The sequence below is a fragment of the Echeneis naucrates genome, chromosome 15, assembly GCF_900963305.1.
Source record: "Echeneis naucrates chromosome 15, fEcheNa1.1, whole genome shotgun sequence".
In the NCBI taxonomy this organism is placed as follows: Eukaryota; Metazoa; Chordata; class Actinopteri; order Carangiformes; family Echeneidae; genus Echeneis; species Echeneis naucrates.
The window spans coordinates 3,656,904-3,679,744 of NC_042525.1; the positions used below are offsets into that span (position 1 = coordinate 3,656,904).

Genomic DNA, 22,841 nt, shown 5'->3' on the forward strand with positions numbered 1-22,841 from the left:
TGACTGGTAAAAAGAGCTCACGCAGCCCACTGTGTATGCCACTCAAAGTGCACACAGGAATAAAAGCTAATGGAAAAGACCTTTAGCACTGAGGTCTTTCCAAGACTGTTTCTATTTAGTTGGCCCATATTTGCATTTCTGGATGGAGAGAAATGTTCTATAATGTGATATAATAAAGGACCCAGGATAAGTCTTTGGCCTTGTTCAGAAACAACTGGACTACCAAAACTATACCACACAAATTTGTATTACACTGAAGACTGTTTTTGTGTTCAGTCTATGATAATTTTAGTTGTAGCCTCAAAACTCAGCATCTTTTAAAACTGCTTAAGTGCTAAATGATCAGTGGAAACAAGAAGAACATTCACAACAAAGAAGGTTCACTTCAAACAAACTTCCAGAACAAAATGTAAGAACAACCAGTTCTTTGTTGTTGTTGTTCTTCGTGTTAGGGAGAAAAATGTTTATCATTTAGACCAAGTTTGAAAATGCAGAAGTAGGAAATCACCTCCAAATGAATGCAAATGCACCGAGTGCTGTGTCTGCTCTGGAACCCCTCCCCCTGTTTGCTTGTTGACATCACAGTCTTCTGGACCCCCCGCCAGCTCTGTAAATTGTGTTTCACGGCTTGAAGGTTACAGAGAAAGGCCAGTGTTTGCCGAGGAGGCCAGATTAGAGCTCATCAGTCGTGGTGTTTGAGATCCCCGCACTGACCCCTCGAGGCAAAAAGCCAAGGCGCGTTCACACTGCAGAACACGGGGACCAGAATGAGCCTACAGCGGCCCATTGTCACCACTCACCCAAAAGAAAAGATAGCAAATTGCCATGTCGGGAACTTTGGCCCTCATGCCAATATAATACACAGCCTTTGTCCCTTATCGCGGCTCTAAATGTGAGAGTCACAAGTGGTTTGTGGTGCAGCTCAGTTCCTGCTACAAAATAACAATTTGATTTGATGTAGGAGTTGGTGTGGGCGCTTGCTGTGGAGCATTTAATTTGCAAGAGTTTGAACTGCAATAAAGATTTACATTTCAAGCAGAGGAATCCATATTCAAAATGAAGCCGACTGAAAGAGGGAGGCACGCACTTGTATCTGCCTCTGGATGAGCGAAAAGATAAAGAGATGGTTACAAACTGCCAATGCTAAATATTTAAAACGTCTGGTGAATAGACGACTGAAAATAAAAATCAAAAGATCCCGCTTTTCAATGACAGTCAGGAGCAGATGAAAACAAATCTTTGGATATAAGCCGAGATAAACAGCTATGTTGAAGGAACACTGCTGTGATCCTATAAGCACTAAAATCCCACTAAACCACAAACCCACTGCCTGAGTTTGCAGATATAACTTCTGTATTGCCATCTTTTTTAATTATTTCCAACAACTGTCCTAGTTAAATTCTTAAGCTTTCCACTTCTCCACCTACAGATCCAAACCATAATTGAGGACATTTGATCATTTGTGTCTTTCCTCACTGAGGTAGCCGGTGCTGGCCGGGGCTTTAAATGCCTGACATACATCATTAGGGCAGATTTCCTCGTGTGCTCAGCAGCCAATCATGCAAAGGTAGCTAAGCATTTCAGTCTCCACGACACTGACTGACACTAAGATTAACAAGCCTCTGGAGCACAGTTGAGTGGAGGTGAGAAATTTGGCGTCTTTGCTCCAACAGTGAATTGTAGGTTCTGCATTTGACGCTGTGGGGCTCCTCAGGGCTGACCATAAATCCCTGAGGGGAGACCACAAACATTTCCACACATGCAAAATAAAAATTCATAATAAAGTATTTAGAGCACCTCCAGTAATTAATAATAATAATAAAAAAAAAAAAAATCACAGGCTAATCCTGTCTAACACCTATTCCGCTGTGAGCAAAATAAACCTTGCAATTGGGAGCACTGAGTTACAAATAATGAAATGTTAGTATGCACATTGTTTTTCCATCAGGTCTATTGGCAAACTCACAAAAAGCCTCTGCATGTTTCTAATCAGCATGGTAGACATCCTAAATGGCAGCAATAAAAGCAAACAGATCTTGCAGGAATGTAAAAAGCTCCAGGAAAATAAAACGCATGATTTAATGACCATCTGTTGGGTGCCGGAGCAGACCTTGCTGCGACATGCTTTGTGAATGATCAAAGGCAGCGTCCGCATTGAGAGCGATTCACCTCAGGAGGCACGCTGGGGAATTAACAAGCCACCCAGCGCAGATCCATTTTCCATGCAGTTTGGCCCACTTGATTCTTGAACTGGTCTGCCTTAGCCTCATGTGGAGGAAGGGCAGGAAGGGGGGGGGGGGGGGGGGGAGGTAAAACAATGTAATATACACAACAACCAGCCTGACAAAATGTGAACCTCCAAGCTAAACAGCAACACTTAAAAGTTTGAAAATCCATTTGTAGAATAACCCAATGGAACGATTCAAAAGAGTGGTGTATTATTAGGATTTGTTTTTTTTTTTTTTTCCTTTCAGACTAGCCCTGCCATCCGCTGCTTATGTTTATGGTCTTCCTGAGTTGCTCTAAGAGTCCATTTAGGTGTTGGGGGACGGATGCCAAATGACCAATCAGCGCATAAAAGAAGCATACACACACAGAGGGAGAGGCATGCTGACGTCCTCAGACAGACATTCCCAAACACTTGGCTCTTATCTCATCAAGACTCAGTAAATAAAACATTTAGCAGCTGCGCTAGAGTCAGGATTGCAGAGACAGAGTGGGCATACTGCCGGGTCCAGGAATAACACATGGAGCACACAGAAACGCAGACGCTCACAGATAAGTTGGGCATAAAGTTGTATTAATTGTCATGTGTTAAAGTGAAGTAATAAACAGAGCAAAAAATAAAGAAATTCTCTGGGGAACAGCAAAACAGAGCAGCTATTCCACTGGTGTAGGTCACGCTTCAGAAATCTACCATAAGGCTTGACGAATCTCAGGTGGGATCTAGAGAGAGAGCATTGCCTCACTAAAGTGCTGAAACACTGCAGCACAAGAGTGATTAACATACATATCCTTGGGCAGCCGTCATCATTAGCGCTTTGTTGTGCTCTCTCTACCTTCTGTCTTCCTGTCTCATCTTTTAGTTCTCCTTAATTCTTCTTCTTTTTTTCTTTTTTTTTTTTTTTTGCTGCCTGCCTTTCTCGCAATAAGGCCATGTGCGGTATTTAACATGCTGAGGGGACACATGTCCACCCAAAATGCCACAGAACAAATTCACTACTTTGTTTGCGTTCACAGCTCATTTAGCCCGATCGTTGTTTTGGCGTTTTGTTATTGTCATGCTTGGTGAGGTTTTCTCCACTGCCCACCGAGGGAGAAACACGTTCCAGGGGCTGTCAGCTGAGGCTCGTGTTCGCTCTCTATCCAACAGTACTGCCTTCAGGCTTACTTTCTATGTGTTACACAGAGCACCATGTCACAAAACAGCTACTGTGGAGAAAAAGGTGAGCCTAATCTTTGGCGCCGCTGCCAGTGGCATTTGAGGAAGCTAAGGTGTGTTGGCTGTCACCAATCAGAAGGTTGGTGGTTCAATCCCCGGCTCCTCCTCCTCCTCCAACGGCCGTATCTCCATGTCCCATATCTACGTGTCCTCGGGGAAGATATTGACTGTGAGTGTGGGTCTGTATGGTGGTAGTGTGTATGAATGTGTGTGTCGTCACTGAGGGTAGCATTTTAAAGCGGTGAGGAGCAAGTGAACTCTGTGGGTGAAGGTTGAGTCACTGCAGGGACGGCTATTTAGGTCAACTGTTGCTTCTGCTTCACCCCGACACCAACTCCTGTGTTGACCTTTAGATGCAATCAGAGATCAGCACTGCAGCTGTGAGCGCTTTATCGCACCTTCTCAACCCTCTATCTAATTGGTATCTCATTGTCTGATTGCAGAGCCCTGAGAAAGTAACAGTGTGGGGACGATCACTAATAACGGCCGTGCCGGTTGACGGGAAGGGACGGGGGTCTTGCTTGCTATCTCACAGGTGGGGCCGGCTGGTGGTGAGAAAGTCCCAGCTGGTCTCTGAGGCCTAATCTCCCCCCAGCTAGCAGCAGTCTATCCACCCACCGACTGTAAACACAATGGCTCCCTATGGTACTGAGCTGATTGCCTTTTCATCAGGGCCAGGACTGGAGTCAGTGGAGAGGAGTTCTGTTTCTCACTGTTTGATGAACTTGTTTATTTTTCCCTGCACATGGGAGGTCCAGAACAAACTGATTGGCAAGCAGCATGTTTATCAGAGGCTCAGAAAGCATTCCCAATGATACTGGGCAGTCATTGCTACACCAAAGCCACAGCAAAAGGCTTAATTAGAGCTTTCTGAAAATAATGTCTTGATACTACACCCTACAATGCCCATTATTGCTGCTAAGTACGCTCCTCCATCAATTATGGCATGTGCTAATGTGAGTCGCACAGTAGAGCGCCAACGTGTTTCAGTGGGCTCAAATAGCTTTGCTGCACTCTCCCACTCAGAAATTAATCTTCTTCCCAGCAGACACCTCTGCACATGGCCAACGCAGGAAGGAAGACGTAAGCCAGCATTAATTGGTTTGTGTCAACTAAAAAATCGCTTTCTGAAACCTCTCTTCCTAAAGATTTTCTCCATGAACGCACAGGATTCTACGAATAGATGCAACATTTGCAGGGTATTAGCTTTCCCCGAAACAAAACACGCTCATCGTTAACTGTGAAGTTCGTCGGTCGATTAATCAGCCTGTGCATCTGTTTTTTGAATTCTAAATGTTGGGTTTGATGATGAGACAACCAGTGCTCCTCTTTTTCTTTTTCAGTTGCCTGCTACTTGGCTTCTGTTGGGAAAATATATGAATATTAAAAGGAAAATTAGAAGACATTACGCAAACTGTTCTTTCTCGCTACCGCCCACGACGTCTGACATCTGCTCACCACATCCATCATGCTTTTTACTCTGCGTAACCCTCGGTACCTTCATAGCACCTTACTCCTCCCTTGCTTTTCCTCACCTTTTTCCCCTCTTCTTCAATGCGCCTTCCTCTCTCTCCACCTTTATGCCAGATAATGCGGCTCTCCTCGGAGATCTTTCCTCACACACACAAACTGCCGCAGCAGAGTGTGGGCGATAATGAAGTGGCTGGGAAAAGAGGATTAGGTGGAGTGGAGGGCATCATCCCTGCGGTATAAGCGTTCATCTTTCCCTCAGAAAGGACACATGGAGCGTCTTTCACCTCAGTCCAACTGGCTGTCCCTGTGTCACTCCTGACTAGCACACTGGGATGGCTGCTGTGGCCCTCAGGAGGTAACAGCGAGGGGGTTAACACAGCGATGGGCCCGGCTCCTTGGGGACGCGTGGCTTTTCATCCTCTGACACTCGCCTGTTTATTTTGCACAGCCAGGCTGAGGGGAGTATAACAGGCTCTGGGAAAGTGAAGATCTTCACCAGGGGAACAGGCTGACACAGACAGAAGGATACACAGAGGGTGAGAGAGACATGGAAGAAAACAGGGAGAGAGAAACTCCTCCCTCTCCCAGTGGTCTGACAAAAAAGATGACAGCTCTCCTCTGGAGCTCGCTCTGCCCTCTCTGGGCTCAAACCTCACTTGTAGCCAAGTGGCCTGTCAGACACAGCTAACTAAGCTGCCCCGCGAGAGATGCAGAAAGCTTGACAGTTTGTTATTAGTTGGCAAAGGGCCACCATCACAGGTCAGTCTCCACACAGAAAACATCAGAAGTGCCACTAACCAGCTCTTCGGAGATGATCACATGAATATTCTTTCAACGCTAGTTCAAACAGTGCATCTCCACATACGGCACATCCTCTGCTTCAGAGCAAACATTCCTCCGTGTACGTTCCCTTCGGATTTTGGATGCTTCGGATGCTGTGCTGAGTGGAATTAAAGCATGCAGTGGTTAGACAGCAGACTGTGCACATCCACCTCTGCTGTAAAGCAAGCAGTACAATAAAAATCCATGAGCCCGCTACATTTAACATACCAGAACGGAACATGGTACATTTACATCAAAATCAAGCTCAGCAATTTAGTAACTGTTGTAATTAAATAAAGCATGTGCCACCACACAAATTTGTAGCTTCCTTTCTTCCACTGACTGTGTGTGTGGTCTGAAGTAAAACTGTGGATTTATACAGAGCAATTGACGCTCACACATTTCGAATGAATCTAAAAATAATCTTTGTAGAAATGTTAATGTGCGAGAACATACAGTTTTCTTTAAAAAGGAAAAAAATAAATAAAAAATTATTTGTTTGTCCAAACTAAATGGTTGCAACAACAAGGTTATTCCCCCCGGCCTGGTGGCTGTATATTGATTTAATGGCTATGCTTAATGGCAATGTCTTGCTAATTTCTTCCATTGATCTCTTCTGGTGCTTCTATTACCTTCACCGCTGTTAGATATAGAGAGTGGGTGGCACGGAGGAAACCACTGCATTAAAGAGTTCAATTCTGCTCCACTTCAAAGCAAAGCACACAAAACTTTTTCCACTTTTTTTTTTTTTGAGTTTCAGTCCTCGGTTCAGTGCCGGAAATCCAGGTTTTGTTCAATGATAGTGTGTGTATTTTAAAATTTCTGTTTACCTCATGTGTCCTCTCTACCTGTCTGTCACTGGAAGCCTTCCATTTTCCTAATATGGAGTTTGGAAGAATTTCTCCAGAGTCCAATCTGAGTAAACATTTTGAAAATAATAGGGTTTCAGCTGATAGGTATACTGGCATGTCAGTAGCCTCTGAAATGTTTGTGAGTCTGCGGTGAGGCTTTTTGTGATGTCCTTGTAGCAGCAGTGCCATGACTGGTGAGACTATAGGATGGACAGGGTGGGGCCCTGCTCAGAACCGTCCCTGTCTGTCAGATCTCATCACTCCATTCGGCATCGCTGGGGGGGGGGGGGAGGACCAAAACTGACCACTGAATCAACTGACAAGACGGCTCAGCATCCAGTTATCCCAGAATAAGAATCACTCACACACTCACTCACTTCTGAATTCCGACTTCAGACGGACACACGGACAGGCCGTCACGCGTGCAAATGCATGCGCAGTCACGCTGGCATGCAAACGCACAGTCGCATGCGAACATTCGTCTAACACACACAGAGAAATGCATGCAAGAGAAAATGGGCATGCCGATCGCACAATCTACCCCCTAAGAGCCACAACAAAAGGCTGTGTTGGACACAAATGCGCTCTGACACTGGGGTTGGTAATGCTTTGAGTTGTCTAAAATCTCAACAACTGACCCAGAAATGCTGGTGCACAGAGGGATTGGTGGGGTGGGAGGGGGTCATGTGTGATGTAATGTGGAAGAGAACTAAATTGACGCTTTCTTGCCCATTTCTCCGGCCCTGTGGGGGTATCCTCACTTCGTGCACAATGAGGAGAGACAGAATAAGGTGGACAATCCTTGAGCTGGAGTGCCAGTCCGTTGTCCTAGACCAAGTGAATTGCTTGGGAGCGGATGTATCCTACGGAGTAATATGGGAGTGCAGTATATCACTCCTCCTGTCCCCTAACTGCAGTCAAAGGCCACCTTCATTTCCTTTCAGCGAGAGCGCAAAACAGGCTGCAGAGGTTGAACACAAAGGAATACAAGCAGATGTAATATGTTTATAACAGCAGCCTTGAGGGAAGGGGAGGACCTCAGTGCAATATCACATATATTTGTTCTCAACTAAATGAATCTGAGAGGTCAAGATGATCCACTGTATGCTACTGTTGTTGCCTTGGAGGCACACGCAGGAAAATGCAAGCAGAATGTATGTACATACTAAAATTTTCAAAGCGCCGAGAATTGCTCGGACATTACTTTCACGATCATTTCAAAGTCTTTGTACCTAGAAAATAAGCCAAAATGTTACAGCGCTGAGAGATTCTCTTGCTACAGCCACCTCGGGGATTGGCTGGTGCCCCGAAGTTTTGAGCTGCAGTCGACAGAGCTAAGGTTTCAAAACTGATAAGACCGCAGACTTTCTCAGTCCTCTTGTTACACTATGACAAGAGGACCTCCACCTCATATGACCCCTCGGTGGCAGTCTGAAAATTATCCTGGCATTCAGAATGTCTGGCAAACTTCTCCATCACAGAGATACAACTCTTTTTTTCCACCCACTACAAGTCAAGACAGGCTGAAAACTCATGTTTCAGTGTGCTTTGAGCCTAAGGCGGGGGGGTGCACATTCTCCCTGTCAATAGCAGCCTTGTAGTCAAAATCAAAGGCACTTGAAATACACATTATCACTAATTCATTCAAATTATAGCGTTAGGAAACGCTTCACACATAAAGAAAAGTACACTCCGGGCAATTACAATCATCCAATCAAAATACAATGTGCATTACAGCAGCGAAACGTTGTAAGCTCAGCGTTGCACATGTACACAATCTGCCCGAGTTTCCAAACTTTCCATTTGACAGCGAAGTCTAACTGTCAGAGGAGAAATGTCTTTCTGAGTAGGCATGTCTGTGTGATCCTGGTTGGCCCCACAACACTTCTACAGCACAGCCAGACAAAGAAAGCTGCACACAGTTTGATATGCAGATGTGTGCGCTGCTTAAAGTTAGGCCCTCGCCCACACTGCGGTGCCAGAGATCAAGTGATGCCGTCAACTACGTAATGACATGACTGCCGCAGGCAGCGGCCGGCAGCTTGATTTATACATGGGGACGGAGATGAATGATTCATGGGCGAAGAGAGCGACACTGGGGCATGTGGCAGCTATATGCCCTTCGCGCACGCTCTTGTTCACAGATACACACCTCTCCATAAATCCCTTCGAGCGCTCACTTATGTCTCATAAGCTTAGAATTACACAACTGACCAGTCCTGTTACGGCTGCTCATAATGTTTCTCCGTCCGTCCTTTTGTCTCCATATTTTTCTTCAGAAGTCTTCCCCTTTCCCTCTGCCATTCGTCTCCTCCCTGACGTCCTCCTCCTCTTCCTCTTCCATTGTAGTACAATGCTCATCCTAAATATGGAAAAATGAAAGGCCTGCTCTTTCTGGATCAATTAAGTGTGTGTGGGACTGTTCTCTATGGTGGCTAAAATGCAAATTACATCACTATTTAAGTAGCGCACGCTGCAGTCCACCGGATGACCTTGTCCTGCTAATTTCAGACGAATGCCCTCTATGTTGCGTCATCGCCCCAATAATTGGGTGAAATGATCTGACAGCATTGAGGTTCTTCCAACATAATCATTTTTCAGCGTGATGACTGATGTTTCCCTTTAGCTATCCACCAAGATGTCACCGCTTGACATAATTTCATATATAGCAACAGTCCCATTTCAGCTGCGTCCATTAACAATGCAAGCTGTGTGATATACCACAGTCACACTGAGAGACACACACAAACAATTGACAAAATGAGTTATTTGCTCATGCAAGAACAAGGTCATTGAAAATAAGGATTTTAAAACGTAAAATTATTTAGATAAATATCAGTGGCTCAAGCCAACGCAAGGACAAGCTGCTATATTTAGATGGCGCGGTGAAGAAAACAAATGTAAAACCCACTGTAATGAAAAGGTAAAATATATCTACTTCAAACCGCACTGTCAAAAACAGAGAAAGAAAAATACAAATGTATTTATGCTGCGAGTGCGCCTCATAAATACATCCTAACAACAGGGTTACGCCCAGAGTGGAGGACAGTCACACATTTATATTCATGCCATCTCAAACACAGAAAGCATTACAATACAAATACAAGGTGGACCAAGATCAGAGTGCCACTAACTGCCTGCTAAATTAGAGGATACGAGTAAATCCCCAAGGAACTGTGCTGAATGGGGAATCTTTGCATTCAATTTATCATTTTACATTATTTAGGCTTCTCCATGGGGAAATTCGCTATCGCTATCATAAGTTATGCTAATGGCTGTTACTACCATCTGTGAACTGAGGACCATCAGTCTGGCGTACTGGGCAATCTATGAGTTATGAGAATAATGTGTCATCTTTGATTGATTTATCATATCGGGGATTTCTGGTGCTTCCACAGAGTACAGACTGCTGCTGCGGGGACAAAAGGCCGCCTAACCTCAACCCAGCACAGTGTAAACACTGTCCCGCATCTCAGCCTCCCCACCCCCATGTACAGAGCACTATGCCCCCCCCCCCCAACTCAGATCTACTCAATAAACAAGCCTCAGGCAGGAGCCAGACAGAGGATAATGGTTCACCTGGAGGTGAGAAGAAAAGAAAACAGAGCTCTTTGCATAACGAATGGCTGTAGAGATAAGCACAGTGAAGCTCTCAGGAATCTTGATAACAGATTACCTAAACGTCCAAAAACTGGGTACATTTTGTTTTGTTAAGCCCCGGTGGAGGACTCGGCAGCTACTGCACAGTTCTGGTCAAAGTGAATTGCTGACGTTGTGATTTTACAGTGAGATAAATTTAACATCAACACGACCTCGCATTTCACCCAAAGGTCACAGCTGGCACGTCAGGTTTCTGATAATTAGATCTGTAATTCACAAGCATTTGTGGGCACTTAGTTTTTTTTGTTTTCCTCCAGCAGATCCACTGAGCATTGCCTTGTCATGTCACTGTGACTCCACATCAAATGACATCTTCACTTGGGGCGAAGAACCGCAAGAGCACAACCGCAGCCAGGCCGAATCACAGCGAGTATAATTAATCCCATATATTAGAATGTGTTGGTACTTGATGTGACTCACACCACTGTTTAGGAAACTTATGAAGGAGGAGAGCTGGAGGCGCACGGCGCTACAGCCGAAGTTATGTAAGCAATGACAAAGGCTGGCGAGTTCAGTGAGCCTTAGCAGCCCGTGGCAAAATTAGCCCGAGTCAGGCTGGACAAAACAAGCATGCATGTGGCCTGCTGTTTGACTCGGGCAGAGACAGGAAGCCCAACCTGGGAAGAAGGATTTGTTTGGGTGGTCTAGTTAAAGCCTGGTGCTAAATGGGCAACGGTTCTGGTTAGAATGCTAATGAGCCAATTCCCCTCCTGGATGGAGACATCAAAGGCGAGTGGAGCTCCCTCTCGCTCGCTGCGCGGGGCTTCATGCTATCATTACATGGCTCAATGTGCGCTTGCATGCATGCGTTTGTGTCTATACAACGTGTGTGCCAGTGTGTGTGTGTGTGCGAAAAAGGCGCAGAGACAACATGATGTTTACATTAGGTCTATTCTTTTGGGAGCGTGCCAGCGTGCAGCCGTGCAGTGACACACATCATACGAGCAACCTGGTACCATTCATTATTACCCTCCACTCACAGAGGCCTCATTTAGCATGCTATTATCAGACATCATTGTTATTTCCCCCCATGTGTGCGTGGAATCCCAGTGAGGCCAACATGTCTAACATTGATAACAGTACTATTTTAGTTAACCCCATTGCATACATAATACTGAAGACATACAACCCTGAGAGAATTCCTATCAGTGATTTTTAAGAATTTAATAGAGCTTCAGGGCATAAAATCTTTTTTTTTTTTTTTTGCATCCATAACTAATTCCAGGAATAAAATGGAGGTTTATTTGGGGGATTCAGGACAAATCTCACCCTGGGCTTTTACTTTCACTTATTTCCACCCCAATCCAGCTCCTGTGGCTGAAAACCAACAAAACATTTTTTCTGCTTTACTGTCACGACGCATTGTTCTCATTTATGATGGCGCGTACAGAAAGGTGTCAAAAAGAAATACCTACACGACAGAAAAACAAAAATTTCCTCAAAGCCACACAAAGTCAGGAGGACTTCCAAAAAGTAACTAGGTGGCAAACTAACTTTCCATACATAAGCCGAAGACTGCCCATTTTTCACACGCCGGTGAGAGGCCTACCTCCAGAGCTGTGAGAACTAAACACGGCTCAGGTGCGTTAGCTAGCATGATGGATCGTCCTGCTGTGAAGCTGCCCCTCTGCAGAGCTCGGAGAAGACAGCTGGGAGATAAGGAGGGCCCTATACCGGAGCACATCTCCTCTTCACATCGATCCTTGCTGCCACCAAGGCAGGAGGTCCTCACATGCCAAACCACAGATACAGGTAGCAGGAGGGCCAGGGTGAGAACAGAAAGAACAATTTTGCAGGTTTAGCAGCCACCTTCGAGTGATAAAGACACTGCAAGATAAAACTCCTCTTGGCCTCGGCAGATAAAAGACAAACGGTGTAGAGCTTTTGTTTTTGGGGTGAAAAAATAACATTTTTAGCTCTCTGGTAGATAGTAGTTATCTCTCCCTGGTTCTAATCATCTCCTCATTCTTTAGCATGGACCAAATAACAAAAACAAGCTGCACAAGAATGCACACATAATAATGAAACAGCACAGATTTGTTGTGGTCATTATTAATACAAGAAAATGAGTCCTAACATTTTAGAGTTAATTGACCTTGTATCTTGTGCCAGTAACTTGGCAGGAATAGCATCGCTGGAAGTCAATTAAGAAGGAAAGGAGGTTTTGCTCTCAAAAAATGGCACCAGCTACAATTAGAATTCCTCTGGAGTTAATAAGCACAGCTGCAGGTCACAATCAACTGAAATGTTTTCTTGCCAAGTGTGACATTAATTGATGCATAATGTCTTATGTTCCAGACTTGACAGCTACAAATTCAACAATATTTGTGTTGCTGCTGTGTTGAAACAGCGCAACCTGAAATAGTCTAACACCTATTATCAGCTGAAGATGAACCAGGATCAATCATCACGGCGCATATTATAAGATTCAGAGAACTGTAAAAAGTTGATTTGCCACAAAATAACAATAATGAAAACATAATAGCAAAGAAAATTGCTTCTTGTGTTTCTTTGTCCGTGGAAAATCAATAGTGAGACTTGACTGCAGGCAGAGACAGACACCAATCAGAAGGACAGTGTAGCCTGCTTTACAGGGCCTGGCTTGGTTATAGAGACGCATGCTCATGACCTCTGCTCTCAATCACACAACTTCTTTAGATGGTTGAGTGCTGAGGGCCTCTCTATGTCGCTTATTCAGACTGGGATGCCGCGGCGCTATGCAATAACGGCTGGAAAGTTTGCAGTCTGAACCATGTCTCCAGACAAGATGAGGACCACTCCAGGCTCCATGATTAGGAGTGAATACGATTTCAACAACTCTGTGTACACTCTAATGGACGCCAAGAGCACTGGGCAGTTAACTCTGCTGCAGCTTTGATGCCGTTTTGTGCTCGCCTCTCGCCTCTGATGCCTCGTTTTTCATGCCAGGTGTTCACATCCTAATAGCAAGATAGCTGTGTTTAGACAGCCTGAGGATAATTCTGCCCTAACGTGTTATTTAAAACAAAAATAAGGAAAAATTATTTGTGTGACGGATAAAGTGATGCACTGTATAAAAATGGGTTAGGGTTTAAAACGCACACACTGTAAATATCAGTGAAGGTGTTAGGTGACTGAAAGTTACAAAATGTCACATAACTTCTTAAATAGCAGTTGCAACAAATATTTAGAACACACATCTTATATCATCCATGTACTCATACGGATGAAAAGGTTTCTGTTTTACATAAGATGTACTGTACCGATTTCTGATGCGCTGCTCGGGATCACCCTGTACAGCTGAGGGCTGTCAGGTGACAGCGGCACATCCGAAGTGACAGCCAACACAGATGGATAAACAGACAGGGCCGAGGCAGTGACCTTATTTCACTGTCACACCATTATCACAAATCACCAATTATTCCTCGATAACATTGAACACCTTACTGGGTGCATTCACCCCAATTCGTCTCACTGTGGTGGCCAATGATTATTTCAATCATGTCACTGTAAAAGTCAAATTTAAGAAAAGAAGAACAGGAGCCGGAGCGTTCTACTGGAGTTCCCTGCCAATTATTCCCACACCACGGTCGGCTGCCTCAGATTCCCTCCGCTGCTTTGATGATAATGTTCTTCGGCAGGCCGCTAAAGTAATGACCATCTCTCATTGTGGCACAGTGCAAGGTTGCTCTGCTCTGCGCTCTAATGTTTTGGCCTTACATTTAGCCACATTTAACAAAATACACTTCAAACTAAATAGACTAACCCTAAAGTCTGCCATGAGCCGAAGAATATACATATATATATATTCGTGCCATAAACCTGATGTGACAAAAGCGACTGCATTTGCTTTAATGTCGAAGAACAAACAATGAGATGATATAAAGGAAAACAATGCTCACTCACCTCCCCCTCCTCCCAGAAGACTGGAGTTTGCTGAAAAGAGAAGGAGGAAAAAAAAAGTCAGTTAACTTCAAAGAGGGATAATTCAACAGAGTCAGCATAATCCGGCCATTTTAGTCTGGATTCTTTTACTGCACACGTCTGATTGTTCATGAATACGCCTGCTTGTACTTAAACCTGCCTACAATTTATCAAATGTCGTTTCTATCCCCAAATGAATAGAGCTCCTGCTGAGATTGACAGACATTAAATGTGTAATGGCACGTTTGAGTGTCTGCGTCCAACAATACAAGGTTTGGGTTTCGACACAGGCATCCCACAATAACAAGACTCCGCCGCGTCATCTAACAGCTCCACCACACAGAGGTGATCGTTGCGTGTGGCTGACTTCTCTGAATATCAAATTAGCAAAACTGGCAACAAACATGGAGTCAGCAGCTAATTTAAATATCACACCCCTTGGCAGTTTTCTTCCTTGGCAACACGACAAAGGTTATGGTCAATAACACATGTGGTTTGTTAAAACAATTAACGGGCAGCCTGCAGTTTGACACAGTTGTATCTGCTGCTGTGCGACAGGGAAATAGAGATTCAGCAAAGCAGCAGACATGATCTGAGAAGGGCTCCTCGGTAGAAAGCTCTGTGATCTGAAAGAGCGAGGCTTCGTTCAAGCATGCGACATAGAAATGTAGAAAGCCCCCAGAGTGAAGCCGAGCTCTCTGTTATTCTGTTGTCAGCTTGAAGACAGTTTACTGTGATACTTCTGCACCGTGGCTGGAGTCCACTTGCGAGGAATTCGACTGATTGGAAAAGATTTGGAAAGGCACTCAGTGCACAGTCTCACACATCAGAACAAAAAAAAAAAAAACTAAACAAAACAAAAACTCAAGTCATCAGTCTCAAAGGAACGCAGAGACGGGATTGCGTTGAGGCACAGATCTGAGGAAGGCTACAAAATGATTTCCCAGATTGGTGGAGTGCTGCAGTGATCGCCGTCCTTCTGGAAGCATGTCTCCGTCTCCAAACAGGACCTTTGGAGCTCGGTTACAGCTGCATTCAGGTTTTAGGTCACCTCGCTCATCAAAGGCCCGCTCCCCAAATACACAGCTTTAGTTAGCTGTTGCACACACGCAGAATTATGGAGGCCATCGTGCTCCTGGGAACCCGTCATGGAGCAAAAATCCTACAGACAGTCAACAGGCTTCGATCTTGCGGTTCCTCTGATTTTGCTTCCTGTAGGTGTCACTGCGACGGAGGGGCTTTTAAATTTTCAAATATTTAAAACATGCTGTTTTTGCTTTGTCATTTTTCAATGCAATTCACAAAAAGTCAGAGCATGATTTTATATTCAGCCATAATTTAACGGTTCAACAGAAGGAATCGTCTCCTGCTCCTCTACGTGAAGGCTGCATCATTAATAACTGAAACATTTTCATTTTTGCTCTGACACTAAGAGACATCTATTGAACATGAGAGGAGAGAGATTAGAGGGAATTTAAAAAACAACTTAATTTCAGTGTTACTGAGGGCAGGTATCGTATGTGTTTGAAGCGTAGTTCATATAGAGGGCACTGAAAAGAATCATACACTGCAAACCCTCCTTTAATGATCTTCATTTCCAGCAGCAGCACTGGGTATCATTAACAGCGAACACTGGACCTTTTAAAAGGTTATTATTTCTCAAACATTTTGGTGCACAAGCAATGAATAGTGAGTGTGAACTGCCAGAGAGAGCCCTCCGAACACAGCACGGTCCTATGGCTCTTGTTATTTTTTCCTGACTGTGTGTGGAAATGGGACCTTCTGGAGTTCTCTCAGTTTCCACACCTTTCTGTGGCACCATTGTGACTTTGCATTGTTCTCCTTTGAGCACCACACATCTGAGTGGGCACGGGGACAAAGAAAGCTTTTCCACCGCACCATTTGTTTCATGAAAGGCCTTTTGTTATGCATGTGTGTACGTGTGCGCTCATACAGTATGTGCATAGCATGCGCAGAACAAAACAGAAGCTCAAACATGAGTGTACTGACAATCCACTGTCATGTTTACAATAGCACCTCTCCAGGTTTTTCTGTGATGTGATGGTTTTTCTGCCCCCCCTCTCCCCTCAGCTTTTGTTTAGCTCTGGAATCTGTCAGCTATCAACTGCAAGCACACAACTCATCTGTGCATCACATCTACAGCAGCTCTTTTTTCAGTTCAGGTTTTAAAACCACAGATAAACATTGACATATTTGATTTGGAGTTAAATGCACAGAAAGCCCAAGCATAAAAAACACTCGACAGGATTTTTATCATGTGCTAAACTTGTTCTCATTTATCTTTTAGCAGTGCAATAAAAGTAATAGTTTTTGTGCCAGTTCAAAGCAAGCTAATAGTATGCTACCTTTCAGCAAAGTCTATCATCATTGTCTAGTCTCCTGGGGAGTCTTCCTATTCTTGAGCTATTAAAATGCTGGGGTTTAATTACCTGACATTATGGAAATGTATACCTGAGGGGGGCGCTTCATTTACTCCACACCTAATCAGAGACTGGAGATGTGGATGCTAATCAGTCTGACACATCTCTGCTGAGAGAGTGTGTGTGTGTACAAGGTGGAGCACTGGTGAACGGGGTGGTGTGAAGGTGTGAGATGTTCGATGCCTCTGAACCACGTGTACCTCGGTGCGATCGCCCACTGGGAGATGAAGAGCGTTCAACAGCCATCTCATCTCTGCAGCGTGTTTGATAAATATTGGACTGGGAGATAGGTAAAAGCGCGGCGGCTCTTTTCATTTCCTTTCTCTGCCCACATCCTCTTAACGTTGAAACGGACGTCACACATGTTTTGGCAGTTTATCGTTCGGCATTCTGTGCTGCTTATAAACACAGAATATCTGAAACCTATAGAAGACAGCACACAGATATTCATATTATCTGAGACATCAAAACCCCAAATGTCAGGGAACTTACTTTAACAATTTGTCTTTGAGGGTGAGACAAATAAGAAGCAGCACCATATCCTTGTTATCAAAATTTTCTGAGGTTAGTCAGAACAAGTTTGCCTGAAAAGTGCTTCAATTATCTTGAGTGATGCATAATTTACAGAGTGTGTATTAATTATAGAGTAGCTCTCCTTGCTGTTTGTGCCCGCCCTGGGCTCAGGCTGGCTATCTTGTGGTGGATCAACACATTTCTGCCTTTAGGGAAACAGTAGGAGAGCCAACAAATTATTATTATCAGAAGACCATTATCTGTTTCTTCTACAGTGGCTGAGCGCTTACATGTGGAGTTGCCTCTTTGAATGTCTGTTTAATGGGTTTTTGACTTTGCCATCTGCTTTCTAATGTTTGCCAGTGTGTGACCCGGAGAGAATTTTCCAGATTCTTTTTTTTTTTTCCTCTCTCTCTCTCTCTCTCTGTCTCTCTCTCTCTTTTTTCGAGGACAGACAAGATCACATCTCCCTGTTTAAAACAACCACATGGATCTGTTCCCTTTAAACAAATACCGCAGTAAGCTTGAAGTTTTAATATTTTGCAGGGCCAGAAGATTTCTTGTCGTAGTAAAGATGAGCCTTGAAGGTTTGCCAATGACCCAGTTAATGAGAAGACCGAGGAAAATCAAAGGAAGAGGCTGTGACTTGGAGTTTGTCAGGAGCACCGCTGAGAGTCGTCCCAGTAGTACCCACAACATGGACCATAAATCTCAGTGGAAGGGCTCCCCACACGGCCCAGAGATGGCAGGTCATTAGGAACTGCTGGTTCACGGCATTAGGCTGGCCCATCAAACACATGTCTGCACTGTCACTGCCAGAACACCCACTTCCTGCCTGTCCTTTGAACTCTTAACCCCCCGCGGCACCCTCATATACACCCCTCCCACCCCTCCCTCACCCGCCAGCCAGTGACAATGGAGTGTGGCCACCGCTGTGAATTTTCACAGCGAGAAAACATTGATAACGGAGCACCAGGCAGAAAGGGTGACAGACACAGTTTATGAATCGTGGCACTGCGTCAAGAAGCACAGCACAGACACAAGCACAGCGGAAGAGGAAACATGAACAACCCCCGCCCCCCACCTCCTTTTGTCTTTGTCTCACCATATATTTGCAGGGCGTTCAATAAAAGTAACTTGTGTGTGAGCTCTCTGTATGCAGAGGGCAGCGAAGCGTGGATCTGGGTTGGTGTCGTCAGCAGAGCCTCTGATTATGCTGTTGAATGGAAAGTGCTAGTGCATAACCACAAAACCTCGAGGCTGTAAACAGATCTGCTGTCTACCATCTGATCCCTGCCACCTTAAATGAACCCTTTAATATTCACCTTCAGCTTCACACTCACCTTATCCCTCGCAGACTCTCACATGCTTCTCAGTAAGCTTAGATGTTAATAGTGTGGTCCACTGTGACTCAAACAAAAAGGAGTGCCAAAGAAACTAATAAAAAACTTTCATGGTTCAGCTTAACTGCTCTGTTGCAAACAGATGCTGAGTCGAAAAATAATTATTTTAAAAATCAACCGCTGCTTTACAAAGCTGCAGCCTATCTGTGCCTACAAATCAAATATTTCTGAGTCATTTTAGATACCAACTGTGCCATGTTGTGTAGCAGCTGCAGATTTCTATATCACTTGCTGCTGCTTTTCAAGCGTGCCTTACCCATCTAAAGATTTCAGATTCTGGCAAATGCAACTTTATGGAATAAAAAATGTCCCAAATTAGACCGGCAGAGTTGCCTTTCGAAAGTGACTTTTTTTATTATTATTCTGCTTTAATTAAAACACAGCTAATTTGACTGGCACAAATTAGCATCCACCGCACAATGGAAATGCAATTGGAAGACCGGAAATGATAAAAACTGCACTTGAGAGCAACAAAACGGCGACCATTTCTCGGCATGGTTGACGCTTAGACGATGATTAGATCTTTCTGTTCACGCCATTTGGATGCCTAACATGTCAGCTCTGAATGTCAATGTTCAAAGAGCCGGTGGAGTAAGAGACTATGCCAAATTCTTTGAGTGAATAATGTGCTGCTCTACACACAGACACTTTTCCACTTCAACAGCCTTCCTAACAAGCACACTGCTACCGCCTGTGTATACACGCACACACACACACACACACGCAAAACTCACAACTGAAAACATTCAGGGTGGGATTTGATATCTAGAGCAAGTGATCTGATGTCGGCAGAGCTGTGCGTTACACTGTGGCTGTTCTAACCTTCAACGACGGGGGTTCTTTTTCTTTTAGTAGCAGCCAAAATTCGCACCAATAGAAATAAAACTTAAACGAGCAGCCAGTTGTGGGATGAGAGCAGAGAGGCAACAGTGGTATTTTTTTTATTTGTGGCACATTAAAAATGCATGCTACACCACACATGCTGCCTTGCCTGATAATACTGGTTGGCATTTTTGTTCTTTATAGCTTCTAGTGGTCCCCGAGGACCCTAACTGAGCCAGACAAACTTGTGGTAGATGTGGCACAATCCCAGTCGCACATTCACAGAAAAAAAAAAAAAAACAAAAGAAGAAATGGGAAGAAGAAGAAAAAAAAAATTAAATAAAAAGGCCTCCAGCCTGGCTCATGCTTCATGTGGAAGGAAATGCAGGGGTGTCAAAATGATGTAACTGTGGCTAAAACTAGTAGAAGCAGACATGTGGACTGTTTACTGAAATATTAACCACACACTGAAGGTCCTGTTTCTGTTGATACAGAGCTTTTTTTTTTTTTTTTTTTTAATTAAGAGAAAGTCAAAAGTATAAATCTAAATTTGCCAACAATGCCACCGCTTTTAGTTTAGTCACTTTGTCTGGTGATTTTAACCCACATGTCTAAAAAGAAAAACACCACATCTGAGTTGCTTCTATGAAACAACTCCAGTGTCACAGGTAACCATAAATCGTTGTGTTATGCTGGACGGCAGAACATCTACACATCCCCCATTCTTTCACACTACGTTACAGTAATTCACAGGGTTTCTTTCCTGCTTTGTAAACTTGTTGCAAAACTTGTTCTCCTCCATTTATTTGGATTTTATGTCACATTGATTTGGTGCAGATAACAAACGGGATAACTTTTCTCTCGTGTGTCTTGACATTGTCAGCAGCCAGCACAAACAAAAGCTCGAAGTTACGCGACGGGTTGAGCATTCAGATGCTCATCTAGCTCAAAAACACAGTTCAGCGTTGTGCGATTCCTTAGTTACTTTCACTGCTTTGTGTGTTACTATTGTGGAGTCTTAACTTGCGTGTCAAAAACGAAGACTTAAAGTGGTTAAAATCATCGCGATAGGAATAACGCCACTTCTACTTTGGGTTGATTTTACTTTGCAATAGTCATTACATGATCAGGAGCATGTGGGTGGCTTCTTAAACCTATTCATGCTTTCAGCTGTGCTCCAGTTAGACGGCTGATGGTTGAAATTATGTTGTTTTTGCGGCTTCTTTCAGGGAACTACAGCGGTAGTGTTATGATGTCTGAATGTATCAATGTGACAACAGGCTGGTGTCACAGTGATTAATCCTTTTCCTCCACATGCTTGTCACCTTCATAACAAAGCAACAATACCAGATGCCAAAGCCAGCCCACACGTCTATTGTTATAATTACCTGACCTTCAAATCCACATTAATGAGCCTAGGATGATCCCATTCTCTTTCATCATTTGGCTTCCGAGCCCTCCTTTTATCTAACAAGGTCACCTTTCACAACACTGTTTCTCCCTGAAATACACATCCCCCTCATAAATATACACCTACCTGCATCTGCTCAACCCCCAATCCTAAAAAGGTAGCTTGGAGAAATTAGAAGAAAATAAACCTGTAGGTGGGCTCTGCAAAGCGCGAGTTTGTATTCCTTCTGATGTTGACACCGAAGGAAAGTCAATGCCACCAAAGTTAAGACGCAGAATACAACTTTTATAACAACTGAGGAGTTATTAAATAATTGTTTTCGACACTAAAGACAGAGCATGCAAACGGAAAGAAGAAAAGCTCGTAGGTGCGATGCAGGGAGCCAGCAGAGGGAGCAGGGATCTTTAATGAATTCTAATAAAAAATAAAAAAAAATGCACTGTGGTGGAAAAAAATCTGTTTTATGGGAAACCACAAGAGCCACAAAAATCTACAAAATAGTACACAAATTAAACCAGTTAATGGCACATGTTAATGTTTACAGTGTTGTGCGTCCTGACGTCTCAGTGCACCTCATTGCCCACGAGTTGTAGGCGATGCTACAGGGCACTGCGAGCACACTTTTTTTTTTTTTTTTTTTTTATGTGCGGCGATGTATAAACATCTGCATGATATTCCCCTACATGCATGTGCCCACTTCGATGAGTCATTTTCTGGTTGGTATGAAATAGGTTATCTGCTAAATGTTAATGTGCACCACGTTACGTAACGCACCGGGATATTTCAACTGATATTCACCGGCTCGTGTGAGTGTGTGCCAACACTGAAGAGGCAACGTCATTTTCTGGTTGAGATGAAACGGGTTATCTGCGAACTTCACAGGGCCCGGTGTCACTGCAGCACACACGGGCAGGATTTGGGCCAGCAGCTGAATATTATGGATTTATCCGGTCTCATTTCTGGATTTATCAGCCTGTGTGAATGTGGGCTCTTCCTTCCTGGTGATCAGGCCTGTTGGTATGGTAAAGACCTGCATGACTCCTCAGGGCCTTCACAGTCCACTTTCCCCAGCTAGGTACCCGCCAGGCGGTCAGACAGTTCCCTTCACTATATCCAAAATAACATGGCTGGGATTTCTCCAGACGGAAGAGCCAGGCCAGCATTAAATTGGAGATCCTCAGTAACTGAAGTGTGGTTTCTGAATCGACTTTCTTTTTACATATCGCTGCTTTTTCTTCACAGAAAATAGATGACTGGGAATGAGGTTCTTGCCCTTGATAGTTACGTCAAGGTTTTTATATATATATATATATATTTATATATATATATATATATATATACACATACTCTTTTAGAGGTTAGAGTCCATATGGTTTAAGTGCAGAACATTGCATTAAGTAAGAGTGCATTGTCTTTTTTTTAACACTAAATGTATTTTAACTTCTCTTACTTCCTTGGCAAAATGCACTTAACCAGCACTTAAGAGAATCTATTCCCACCAGTGTCTATTTGATCACAGAGGTCTAAGTGTTGAGGTGATGTGTGAAGTCAGCCTCGGCTCCAGTAGTATTTCATCTATGTCACAGACTCATCTTCCCGTTGCGGCGGCGGCAGCAATCAGGCTGAAGCAACTCAATCATACTTTCAGATGATAATACATGTTACCATGCTGTGAAAAGGCGTCCATGCAGGCGTCGTCTTTTTCTGCTTACCGAGCGTAACGCAGAAAAATGTGCTGTGTGTTAATTAGAGGAGAGAATTTATCAAAATGGTGAAGACAATTATACCTCTACGGCTTGTTTTTTTTTTTTTTTTTTTTTCAAACAAAACACCATTGTTAATGCTCTCACTGTGTTATGTTGAATTTCAACGGCAATTCCACTGCGTGACAGATTGCCATACAAATGACGGAGGGCTGAACATCGTAAGGTTTCACATGTCGAAGCAAAAAAATATCAGTCATTCCTTTAGCCTAAATATGCAGCACTTGTAGAAACGGAACTAAATGAGAGTCAGACACGTCAGTCCGGTCCACTGAAGTGCATGATGAAAGCTTTTACAAAGATGGGCCAATCCTCCTCAGATGGGAGATGATCTCAT

At 43.9% G+C, this 22,841-nt stretch overlaps 1 protein-coding gene across 2 annotated transcripts in view; it reads right to left on the reverse strand.

The window, feature by feature from the left end:
* The window catches only part of macrod2 (mono-ADP ribosylhydrolase 2), a 361,227-nt gene that overhangs the window by 239,602 nt on the left and 98,784 nt on the right, over positions 1 to 22,841 (reverse strand). For both annotated transcript variants that reach the window (XM_029520733.1, XM_029520732.1), the window contains exon 4: positions 14,134 to 14,163. In XM_029520733.1, coding sequence (XP_029376593.1) covers positions 14,134 to 14,163 — 30 coding nt within the window. The remainder of the gene's footprint in view (positions 1 to 14,133; positions 14,164 to 22,841) is intronic.